We start from the raw sequence: 12,291 nt of genomic DNA, 5'->3' as shown, positions 1-12,291 counted from the left end.
TGTGGCACCAGGCAGCCTCCCTGGCAAATGGCCCCAACATGGACCACCTGAATTTTCCCTCCTTTGGGGCTGGGCAGGGTGGCAGGGACAGGGCCCAGCACCACTGCTCTGGGCTGCTCACAGGACAGTGCAGGCAGCCCAGGGGATGTGCTGGCACATCCAGCCCCACAGAGGCTGCTCCCCACCCACCACCAGCCCCCCACTCTACAGGGACAAACTTGCTCAGGCCTGCACCAGGGCCATGCCAGGATCCAGCAGGGCATACACCCAAGCCAGCTCCTTGCCACGCCCCCAGCCATGTCTCCCAGCCCCACTGCTCACCTGAGCAATGCACAGCCGCATCTGCCTTATGCTGGCAGGCACCGCTGTCCCCTGGCTGGGCCCAGCAGTCCTGCAGAGACAGCTCCGTCCCCCTGCACTCCATCAGCCACATGGGGCCCGTCCCCTCTCCAGCAGCAGCCTGGCCCAGGGCATAGAGCGCGGGGCCACAGCCCAGCTGCCTGCACGCCACCTCAGCATCCCGCATGTCCCAGGCATTGTCACACAGCGTCCCCCAGGTGCCGCGGTGCCAGATCTCCACTCTGCCCGAGCAGCCGTCCTTGCCTCCCACAGCGCGGATCTTCTCCCTGTCTGGGGAGGCAGAGACCTCCCATGGCACCGGGACAGCTGGGACAGCCCTGCCAGGTGAGGGGGGCACGTGCAGGGGCAGGTCCCTACCTGTGCAGCTGGTGGAGTTGGGGCATGCAGCCACCTGTGGCCTTTCTGTCCATGTCCCAAAGGAAAGAGAAGTTGGGCTGAAAAGGGTTGTTCTGGGGGTTGTGCAGAAGAGCGCAGAGCTGACCTCTGCTCACACATCCCCATGCTCCCTGGGTCAGGGCAGCAGCAGAACCCTGTTCATTCACGGGACACACACAGCACTGCAGGGTGGACCCAAGTGCTCGGCCCCACAGGGTCCCTGATTCACGGAGCAGCAGGAGGCTGTCCCAGGAGGGGGGACTCCTGAAAGCCCTGCATGGACTCCTCTGAGACCTTGCCTGGAGATGCCTCTGCATCCCCCAGGGGCTTCTGGCAGCCCGGCTGTTGACTGCTGCTGGTGGACATGGGTGGCTCTGTGAACTGAAACCACCGTTGTGCCACCAGCAGCAACAGGGTCTAAAGCAGGAAATTCAAAACCCGTCTGCGTTCTTTCTCTGCATTTCACCATACTCAGTGGGGAACAGGACCTGGTGCCTTGATGGCTCAGATTTACCATTGCAGGTGATGTGGGTCTCTTCTCGGCTGTCATCACACGACTGCGGATTCCAGGGATGAGAGGGACACTGCCAGAAGGAGCTGTTGCTCTTCCCACACTCCACATGATCCAGCCACGCGGTGCCAGACAGCTTGGCATAGTTAGAATCTGTTTCCAGTTCCCCTTCATTCCCACAGCCCAGCTCCTTGCACACCAGTGACACCGTCTCGGTGGTCATGGAGTTGGAGCAAACGCTGCCCCACGTCCCGTTGTAGAAAACCTGCAGGCGCCCGGAGCAGCCGTCGCTGTTCTCCAGCCTCAAGGCCATGAACTCTGGAAGGAGGAAAGGCCCCAGGGGCGTCCTTGGATGTCAGTCACTGATGGCCTTGGCCCTACCTGGCTCTACCCTTGCCCCAGCCTCACTGGCCCCAGCTCCCAGCCCCACTCCCAGCACAGACCTGAACAGATGACTCCAGCATCCTCCTTGTGCCTGCAGTCGTGCTGCCCCCAGGCCTTGGCATGGCAGTCCCAGAGAGCAGCTTCGGCCCCGGAGCAGTTGACGCCATCCAGCCAGATCTGCCCGGAGCCTTCCCCAAACCGAGCAGAGCTGGCTGCCTCCAGGGCCCCTCCGCAGCCCAGCTGGCGGCAAACAACGGCGGCGTCGGCCAGGTCCCAGGCGTCATCGCAGACGGTGCCCCAGCGCCCCTGGTAGTAGATCTCCACTCTCCCGGCACAGCGCCCGGCCCCGTCTGCCAGCCGGACCCGCCAGCTTCCTGCAGCGGGGAGAACCCTGACCCTCAGGGGCTGGCTGCCCTCCGGGACCCACACCTGGGGGACGTGCAGCACCACTCACCCCGGCACACGACCCCCATGTCCTCCATGATCCCTTCTGTTGGCATGCTCTCAGGCAGGGAGGTTTTGCAGAGGCTCAGGTCAGCCTCGTGCCCTGCACACCACACCCCACGCAGCCCCACAGGGCCTCGTCCTCGCTCGGCCCTCACGGGGGTGTAGGCTGCCTCTGCCTCTCCGCACTGCAGCTGCCGGCACACCACGCTGGCCTCCTGCATGTCCCACTGCTCATCCAGGACTCTGCCCCACGTCCCGTGCTGGAAGACCTCCACGCGCCCGTCGCACCGGCTCCCTCCACCCACCAGCCGTACAGACATGTGGCGAGCCGGGCCTGGTGAGAGCAGAAATTCAGCCTGGTGCTGCCGTGGGGTCCCCAGCTGTGGGTGGCCGTGTCACACACCAGGAGCAAATGGACTTTGCAGCACTGCCCAGCACTCACCTGAGCAAATGACAGCAGCAGCGTTCTCCTGGGAGCACGGCGAGGCCCCCAGGGCAGTCACTGGGCACTGCCCCAGGTGGGCTTCAGTCCCGTCACAGTGGAACGAGTCTCTCCAGACGGGGCCGGTTCCTCTCCCAAAATGCCCTCCTCCAGGAATGGACTCAGCAAAGCCACAGCCGAGGTGCCGACAGAGAACGTGGGCGTCCGAGAGGTCCCAGCGGGAGGCACAGAGCGTCCCCCACGTCCCCAGCACCTCCACCTCCACCCTGCCCTCACACGCTGTGCTGCCGTTCACCAGCCTGAACCCTGTGTACTCAAGGACAAAGGAGGGTGAGAGAGGCCACATTTGTGCTCTTGTTCCCACAGGAGCTGCAGGAGAGGCCAAAGGGACAACGTGCCTTTCTCCTCCTGCAGCACTCTAATTTTAGGGCTGCAGACCACCACCTCACCCCACCTGTCCCCCACCTAGCACAGCCCAGTTCCCACCCTGCTCTCCTGCCCCCACCACAACCCCATTGTCCATCATCCCACTGCGAGTCCTTACGTGTGCAGGTGACATGAGTGCCATTGCTGTGGGTGCAGGCCTTGTCCTTGGAGGCCCCCATGGGACAGAAGGAGAGGACGGATTCATTCCCCACACACTGCAGCTCTCTGTCCCAGACAGGACCGGCCCCTTCTCCCACGTGAGCTGCCCCATGGACAGACAGGGCTGTGCCACACTGCAGCTCCCTGCACACCACCTCGGCAGCTTTGGCATCAAAGTCGGAGTGACAAACAGCTTTCCACTGGTCCCTGTCGTAGACCTCCAGACTTCCTGAGCAGGGGCTGTCCCCTCCGACCAGCCGGACAAAGCCTGGAGCAACCAAGGAGACCTGTGAGTTCCCAGAGCCCTCTGGCACTTCCGTGCCCACCTCCCACCTCATCCCTAAGGTGGCCATAGGCAGAGCCCCACGGCTAGCCCAGCAGCTCTCCATGGTTGCTGATGGCACAAAGAGGTCAGCCCCCCCCTGCTGATCCTCAGAATCCAGCCCAGCACCCATGGGCTACCCTCTCTCCCAACCCCCAGCCACAGGCACCACTCAGACAAACTGCTGCTACCCCGAGCCCCTGGGCTGCCTGTCCCCAGACCCAGCACTGCAGCACCCGCACCATGTTGGCCCAGGGAAATGGGCTTAAGCATTTAGGGCTGCTGCAGCTGGCTCTGCCCTGCCGGGCTCAGGCCAGGCTGAGGAACCCTTGGAGCTGCCAGAAAAGCTCCCTGTTCCCAGGGAATGCTGGGGCTCTTGGGGAGCTGCTGTTACATGGGGCACATCTGGTGAGCAGGTACAGGGGGGTCCTCAGACAGGGGTAGTGTGTGGTGCCAGGAATGCTTGTCCCCACCCACCAGCCACACATGGAGCAAAAGAGTAGCCAGAGAGCAGCCCTGGGCTGACACGAGCTCCTGGTATGAGGGCAGGCAGGAGAGGGTGGGCAGTGGATCAGCATGTCCTGGAGAGGCCGTGTCCCTGGGGACTGCCTCTCATGGGGTGACCCCAGGATAGGAACAAGGTGCTGCCTGCCACCCTGCTCCTCTTCTCAAGCCCAGTGCTCCTGCCCTCTGAGCAGCCCCTCTGCTTTGGCCGAGGTTCTCTTGTCTGCTGGGGGTACAACCCAAAAGTCCTGAGCTATTGCACGCCCTTCCCCGAGGCTGCTGGTGGCTGGGTGAGCTGCTCTAGATTCCCCCAGCCTAGGGACCAGCCTGCCAGACAGGGCCTGGGTGAATGGGAGGAGAAAGATGGGAACCAGGCAGCACACTAGGGAAGGGTGAAGGCTTTCCTTTTCCAGCCCCAGACACCTCCCCAGGGTTGGCTACTCCAGCTTCAGGGCCAGGCTCAGTGTGCTCCCATTGGGCTTTGCCCAGGGACAAGGGACACCAGCAGTGACAAACCCAACTCAGAGTAAAACTTGATACACAGAGCCATGTTCTGGTGTCCGCTTGTTGCTTCCTGAGATCACAACCAGGTCCCTTAGAAGTGTCCTCATCCCAGAGGTAGGGAACAAGTTCAGTCCTTACCTGAGCATGTCACTCCAGCATCCTCTTCGTGATAGCAGCCTGTTTGACCCCATTCTGTGTGTGTGCAGTCAGACAGGACAGATTCAGTGCCATTACATTCAACATCATCCATCCAAATGGAACCAGATCCTTGCCCAAAGTGTGCTTTCTGATGAGCTTTGAGAGCAATCCCACAGCCCAGCTGCCTACAAACCACTGCAGCATCGGTCATGTCCCAGCGGTCATCACACACGGTTCCCCACTGGCCCTGGTGTTTCACCTCCACTCTTCCAGCACAGCGACTGCCGCCATCCACCAGCCTTACCTCTGCAGTCCCTTCAAAGACCAACACAGGAAGGGTCAGGAGAGTTTCGAGCCCCACAATATGGGTCTGTGAGAGCCCCCTGCCCAGGCAGAGTCAGAGGCCCCAGGGTGGGATCCCTGTCCCCACAGACTGTCACTGGGGTATTGGGGGGGGTCCTTCCTCTGCCCATGTGCTGCACCGGTCTGGGGGTGCCCAACTCCAGCCCCCCTGGGCCATTTGCTGCCCACAGCCCTCATAACCCTCTCTTCCCACCCCAATGGTCCCCTGCCACTGCCCATGCCCACCCACACACCACCCCCCTGTCTAGAACAGGGTTCCCACTCCTCCCCAGCCGAGTACCCTCTCCAAAGCACCATGACTCTAACCCCATAATTATTCCTGTCCATCACCTGCCCCAGGCACTTCTCAAATGCACAAAACCCACAGGGGCTTCTGACAGCCTGGCCATTGACTGATGTTGTTGCATTTGGGTGGCTCTGTGAGCTGAAGTTACCGTTGTGCCACCAGCAGCAACAGGGCCTAATGCAGGAAGTCAAAGCCCCTCTGGGTTCCTTCTCTGCATTTCACCATACTCAGTGGGGAACAGGACCTGGTGCCTTGATGCCTCAGATTTACCATTGCAGGTGATGTGGGTCTCTTCTCGGAGGTCATCACACGACTGCGGATTCCAGGGAAGAGAGGGACACTGCCAGAAGGAGCTGTTGCTCTTCCCACACTCCACGTGATCCAGCCACGCGGTGCCAGACAGCGTGGCATAGTTTAATACGGTTTCCCAGTCCCCTTCATTCCCGCAGCCCAGCTCCTTGCACACCAGTGACACTGTCTCGGTGGTCATGGAGTTGGAGCAAACTCTGCCCCACGTCCCGTTGTAGAAAACCTGCAGGCGCCCAGAGCAGCTGTCGCTGTTCTCCAGCCTCAAGGCCATGAACTCTGGAAGGAGGAAAGGCCCCAGGGGCGTCCTTGGATGTCAGTCACTGATGGCCTTGGCCCTACCTGGCTCTACCCTTGCCCCAGCCTCACTGGCCCCAGCTCCCAGCCCCACTCCCAGCACAGACCTGAGCAGATGACTCCCGCATCCTCCTTGTGCCTGCAGTCGTGCTGCCCCCAGGCCTTGGCATGGCAGTCCCAGAGAGCAGCTTCGGTCCCGGAGCAGTTGACGCCATCCAGCCAGATCTGCCCGGAGCCCTCCCCAAACCGAGCAGAGCCGGCTGCCTCCAGGGCCCCTCCGCAGCCCAGCTGGCGGCAAACAACGGCGGCGTCGGCCAGGTCCCAGGCGTCATCGCAGACGGTGCCCCAGCGCCCCTGGTAGTAGATCTCCACTCTCCCGGCACAGCGCCCGGCCCCGTCTGCCAGCCGGACCCGCCGGCTCCCTGCAGCGGGGAGAACCCTGACCCTCAGGGGCTGGCTGCCCTCCGGGACCCACACCTGGGGGACGTGCAGCACCACTCACCCCGGCACACGACCCCCATGTCCTCCATGATCCCTTCTGTTGGCATGCTCTCAGGCAGGGAGGTTTTGCAGAGGCTCAGGTCAGCCTCGTGCCCTGCACACCGCACCCCACGCAGCCCCACAGGGCCTCGTCCTCGCTCAGCCCTCACGGGGGTGTAGGCTGCCTCTGCCTCTCCGCACTGCAGCTGCCGGCACACCACGCTGGCCTCCTGCATGTCCCACTGCTCATCCAGGACTCTGCCCCACGTCCCGTGCTGGAAGACCTCCACGCGCCCGTCGCACCGGCTCCCTCCACCCACCAGCCGTACAGACATGTGGCGAGCCGGGCCTGGTGAGAGCAGAAATTCAGCCTGGTGCTGCCGTGGGGTCCCCAGCTGTGGGTGGCCGTGTCACACACCAGGGGCAAATGGACTTTGCAGCACGGCCCAGCACTCACCTGAGCAAATGACAGCAGCAGCGTTCTCCTGGGAGCACGGTGAGGCCCCCAGGGCAGTCACTGGGCACTGCCCCAGGTGGGCTTCAGTCCCGTCACAGTGGAACGAGTCTCTCCAGACGGGGCCGGTTCCTCTCCCAAAATGCCCTCCTCCAGGAATGGACTCAGCAAAGCCACAGCCGAGGTGCCGACAGAGAACGTGGGCGTCCGAGAGGTCCCAGCGGGAGGCACAGAGCGTCCCCCACGTCCCCAGCACCTCCACCTCCACCCTGCCCTCACACGCTGTGCTGCCGTTCACCAGCCTGAACCCTGTGTACTCAAGGACAAAGGAGGGTGAGAGAGGCCACATTTGTGCTCTTGTTCCCACAGGAGCTGCAGGAGAGGCCAAAGGGACAACGTGCCTTTCTCCTCCTGCAGCACTCTAATTTTAGGGCTGCAGACCACCACCTCACCCCACCTGTCCCCCACCTAGCACAGCCCAGTTCCCACCCTGCTCTCCTGCCCCCACCACAACCCCATTGTCCATCATCCCACTGCGAGTCCTTACGTGTGCAGGTGACATGAGTGCCATTGCTGTGGGTGCAGGCCTTGTCCTTGGAGGCCCCCCAGGGGCAGAAGAGGATGGTGGATTCATTCCCCACACACTGCAGCTCTCTGTCCCAGACAGGACCGGCCACTTCTCCCAGCTGAGCTGCCCCATGGACAGACAGGGCTGTGCCACACTGCAGCTCCCTGCACACCACCTCGGCAGCTTTGGCATCAAAGTCGGAGTGACAAACAGCTTTCCACTGGTCCCTGTCGTAGACCTCCAGACTTCCTGAGCAGGGGCTGTCCCCTCCGACCAGCCGGACAAAGCCTGGAGCAACCAAGGAGACCTGTGAGTTCCCAGAGCCCTCTGGCACTTCCGTGCCCACCTCCCACCTCATCCCTAAGGTGGCCATAGGCAGAGCCCCACGGCCAGCCCAGCAGCTCTCCATGGTTGCTGATGGCACAAAGAGGTCAGACCCCCCCTGCTGATCCTCAGAACAAGGGAACAAGTTCAGTCCTTACCTGAGCATGTCACTCCAGCATCCCGCTTGTGAGTGCAGTAAGATAATCTCTGTTTTAAATACTTGCAGTTAGTCAGGGCAGACTCCATGCCATTACATTGAATAGGATTCACCCAAATGGAACCGTATCCTGGTCCAAAGTTTGCATTCCGATGAGCTTTGAGAGCAACCCCACAGCCCAGCTGCCTACAAACCACTGCAGCATCCAACATGTCCCAGGAGGCACCACACACAGTCACCCACTGGCCCTGGAGTTTCACCTCCAGTCTCCCAGCACAGCGTCTGCCGCCATCCACCAGCCTCAGCTCCGCAACCCCTTCAAAAACCAACAGGGGAAGGGCAGAAGAGCTTTGAGCCCCACATTGTATCTGGGAGCGCTCCCTGCCCAGGCAGATTCGCAGGGCCCAGGGTGGAAGCCCTGTCCCCTTAGGCTGCCCCTTGGTCAGTTGGAACGCAGTCCCTCTCCTCCCCATGGGCTATGCTGGGATGAGGGTACCACGCTCCAGCCCTCCTAGGATATTTGCTTTCCTACAGCCCTCAGCACCTCCTCCCACCCCAGTAGTCCCCTACCCCTGCCCATGCCCACCCCCACACAACCTTCAGCCCTGCACAGGGCTGTGTCTCCTCCCCAGCCCAGTGTCCCTCAAATATCCCCCTGCCCTTGAGCAGCTTCCATTGCCCATTGTCTGCCACAGGCACCTCCCAAACCCACCGACAAATACAGGACCTCCTGTGTACCTACAGAGCACAGAGTTGATCACAAGGATATCAGCAGTCCATGTCCCTTCCCCGTCCCTGCTGTCAGACCAATCCCTGTGCTTGACCGGGGCCCCAGAAAAGACACCTCTCTACCACCTCTGGGTGCGAATGCCCCAGTCCCCTTCTGTTAATGGGACACAACCTGCCCTCCTGGAGTCTGTGTTTACCCAGATCCCAGGGGAAGGGAACAGCACACAGCCCCCCTGGGGCACCCCAGACACTGGCTGTACCCTGGAGATCACTGAGGGCCACCCTCACTGTCTGGGCTTCCTCCAGATCCAGAGTCACAGTGCTGGGGAACAAGGGCTTACAAAAGGGTACCCAAGGACAAGGTGTCTAGAAATGAATCCAGGCATGGGCTGCCAAACATATGGGAGTTGTGGAAATGGATTGCTCTCTCCCACAAAGATAGGCACAGGTTAAAGCATGGGGCTGGGAGACTGAGAACATTCTCCCTCTCATTTCAGTGGTCCCTGGAAAACAACCCCACTCCCAGAGAGATCCCAATGACCCCACCGCTGCCCACTGGCCCAAAGCTCTGAAACAGAGGAGCTGGCACTTACCTCTGCATGGCTGCACCCAGAGGAGCAGACACAGCACCCAAGGGGACAGGAGTCCCTCTGTCCCCATCCTGAGGCTCTTGTCCTGACAGCAAGGCCCTGCTGCTGGAGCTCCTGGGGACCAACAGTGAAATGGAGATGATGGGAGGGCAATATATCTGTGCAGATGCTGTCCCAGCTGCAGGAGGAGCCAATCGAAGCAGCAGGCACCTTTTTAGACGTTATCGGCACTTATCTCCCCTCCGACGCAGCCCAGCTCTCCAATGAACTTCTCCAGCGCTCATCATGACCATATATGAGGGACGGCTCCGCTGCGGCTCTCACGTCACTGCGGTGGGAGATCATCATGGGGTAGGGCGGGGTGTGGGGGCAGATGGCTCTGACACCCCTTGCAGCCTGCTGTGGGAGCACGGAGCATCTCCTGAGCTGTAGCATCCAAGAGCCCAAGGTGCGATTGTCTGGTCGTCCCTGTGCCATGGGATCCACGGGGCTGGTCCTGCAGCAGGGCTGTGTCAGGCTGGGAAGGGACCAGCCCCTGCCCCTGCTACAGCCCCTGCTGTGCTGGCAGCAGCAGCTGGGAAAGGCCCTTGGGCAGGGCCAGAGCCCCATGATGGGGGTGCTGGCTGTCCCGTCCCTCCCCAGGGAGCCTCCTGTGGGGTCCCGGCAGCAGCCAGAGCTGGTCCAGGGCCTGCCCTGGCAGCAGAGCTGCAGCCCAGAGCCTCAGGCGTCTCCCTGGCTCTCAGCGTGTCACCCAGGGGCCGTTATTCCCCGCGGCGGGTCGGGAGCTGGAGCCTGCCTGCCACTGCAGGTGCACAAACCGCAGCCCACGTGACATGGCGCCCGGGCAGGAAGACGGTGGTTTCCTCCTGGCTCCGTGCCCAGGCATGGCCCAGCGGTGCCTCCCAGCCTCCTCACAGCTCCAAGCCTGGCAGGGTTCAGGAAGTGTTTGGATAATGCTCCCAGACATATAGTTTATTATATATACATGTGTATATATATACATGTGTATATATATACATGTGTATACACATGTATACATGTGTATATATATATATATATATATATATATATACACATGTATATATAATGTGTATACATATATATATATATATATAATGTGTACACATGTGTATATATATACATGTGTATACACATGTATACATGTGTATATATATATATATATATGTGTGTGTATATATATATATATATATATATATAAACACAACACATATATATACATTTTATATTTTTAATAGAACACACATTTTTATGAATATATACAATATATATATTTTACTTATACATTATTATATTATATATTTATATATTTTATTAGATTAAATATTATTATTATTTATTGAATTTATTATTATAGAGTTCATATTATGTAATAATATGAACTCTATATAATATAATAATAATAATATAATATAATATAATAATATAATTAATAATATAATATAATATAATAATATAATTAATAATATAATATAATATAATAATAATATAATATATAATAGTTTGGTCCTGCCTAACTAACCTGATTTCCTTTTATGATAAGATCACCCGTATGGTGGACCAAGGGAAACCAGCTGATGTGATTTTTTTGGACTTCAGAAAGGCTTTTGACACGGTTTCCCATAGGATCCTACTGGACAAAATGTCCACCATACAGCTAAATAAAAACATCATACGATGGGTGAGCAATTGGCTAACGGGCAGGGCCCAAAGGGTTATGGTAAATGGCGCTGCGTCAGGCTGGCGGGCGGTCACCAGTGGGGTCCCTCAAGGCTCCATTTTAGGGCCGGTACTTTTCAATATTTTTATAAACGATCTGGATGTAGGAATAGAAGGCATTTTGAGCAAGTTTGCTGATGACACCAAACTTGGAGGAGTTGTGGACTCGAATGAGGGTGGAAAGGCCTTGCAGAGGGATCTGGATAGGTTGGAGAGCTGGGCGATCGCCAACCGCATGAAGTTCAATAAGAGCAAGTGCCGGGTCCTGCACCTGGGACGGGGAAACCCTGGCTGCACGTACAGACTGGGCGATGAGACGCTGGAGAGCAGCCTAGAAGAGAGGGATCTGGGGGTCGTGGTAGACAACAAGTTGAATATGAGCCGGCAGTGTGCCCTGGCAGCCAGGAGGGCCAACCGTGTCCTGGGGTGCATCAAGCACGGCATTGCTAGTAGGTCAAGGGAGGTGATTGTCCCGCTCTACTCTGCGCTGGTGCGGCCTCACCTCGAGTACTGTGTGCAGTTCTGGGCACCACAGTATAAAAAGGACATGAAACTGTTGGAGAGTGTCCAGAGGAGGGCTACGAAGATGGTGAAAGGCCTGGAGGGGAAGACGTACGAGGAACGGCTGAGGGCACTGGGCCTGTTCAGCCTGGAGAAGAGGAGGCTAAGGGGAGACCTCATCGCAGTCTACAACTTCCTCGTAAGGGGGTGTTGAGAGGCAGGAGACCTTTTCTCCATTAACACCAGCGACAGGACCCGCGGGAACGGGGTTAAGCTGAGGCAGGGGAAGTTTAGGCTGGACATCAGGAAGGGGTTCTTCACAGAGAGGGTGGTTGCACACTGGAACAGGCTCCCCAGGGAAGTGGTCACTGCACCGAGCCTGACTGAATTTAAGAAGAGATTGGACTGTGCACTTAGTCACATGGTCTGAACTTGGGTAGACCTGTGCGGTGTCAAGAGTTGGACTTGATGATCCTTAAGGGTCCCTTCCAACTCAGGATATTCTATGATTCTATGATTCTAATATAAAATTACCGATATTATATTATAGATTATATTATATTTTTATTTAATATGTATTTATATTACATAAAGTATTCCAGTATATTATACAGTATTATGTTATGTTATACAGTATAATATATTTTATTAATTATATTATATATTTTATTTTATTTTATTTTATTTTACATGTATTATACATATGTAAAAGGTTTGTTTTTCATAAATATATACATTATATATTGTAATATTTTTAACATATATTTAGAGTTTTTATAGCTTTTTAGATACATATATAATTTATTTTATTGTCTGGTGGCTGGAGTTTGACTCCCTGATCCTTGATTCTTTCCAACTCGGGCTATTTCATGATTCTGCCGAACACAGCTCCAGGTGACGCCGTAGCATATTCACCTGCCATGGGCC

The 12,291-nt window shown here is 57.4% G+C and overlaps 4 protein-coding genes and 1 pseudogene across 9 annotated transcripts in view; 1 reads left to right on the top strand and 4 right to left on the bottom strand.

The window, feature by feature from the left end:
- Window positions 1-2,005, bottom strand: part of LOC137847349 (scavenger receptor cysteine-rich type 1 protein M130-like) — a 28,274-nt pseudogene extending 26,269 nt beyond the window's left edge.
- Window positions 1-12,291, top strand: part of LOC137847094 (antigen WC1.1-like) — a 433,117-nt gene that overhangs the window by 82,111 nt on the left and 338,715 nt on the right. The window lies entirely within an intron of this gene.
- On the bottom strand, window positions 2,014-2,954 carry LOC137847125 (scavenger receptor cysteine-rich domain-containing protein SCART1-like). The gene is made up of 2 exons (XM_068665407.1): window positions 2,520-2,954; window positions 2,014-2,411 (listed from the first exon to the last, which is right to left on the bottom strand). The coding sequence occupies exons 1-2, from the start codon at window positions 2,863-2,865 to the stop codon at window positions 2,029-2,031; spliced, it is 729 nt and encodes a 242-aa protein (XP_068521508.1). The 5' UTR covers window positions 2,866-2,954; the 3' UTR covers window positions 2,014-2,028.
- LOC137847348 (scavenger receptor cysteine-rich type 1 protein M130-like) lies at window positions 4,562-5,803 on the bottom strand. Its single transcript, XM_068665631.1, has 2 exons — window positions 5,492-5,803; window positions 4,562-4,887 (listed from the first exon to the last, which is right to left on the bottom strand). Exons 1-2 carry the CDS (start codon window positions 5,799-5,801, stop codon window positions 4,562-4,564), a joined length of 636 nt encoding a protein of 211 aa, XP_068521732.1. The 5' UTR covers window positions 5,802-5,803.
- On the bottom strand, window positions 5,876-7,684 carry LOC137847347 (scavenger receptor cysteine-rich domain-containing protein SCART1-like). Its single transcript, XM_068665630.1, has 4 exons — window positions 7,306-7,684; window positions 6,762-7,067; window positions 6,327-6,653; window positions 5,876-6,246 (listed from the first exon to the last, which is right to left on the bottom strand). The coding sequence occupies exons 1-4, from the start codon at window positions 7,682-7,684 to the stop codon at window positions 5,876-5,878; spliced, it is 1,383 nt and encodes a 460-aa protein (XP_068521731.1).

This window comes from Anas acuta, chromosome W, assembly GCF_963932015.1.
Source record: "Anas acuta chromosome W, bAnaAcu1.1, whole genome shotgun sequence".
Classification (NCBI taxonomy): Eukaryota; Metazoa; Chordata; class Aves; order Anseriformes; family Anatidae; genus Anas; species Anas acuta.
Note: the sequence above shows the minus strand (reverse complement) of the source record. Positions and strands in the feature narration are given on the sequence as shown.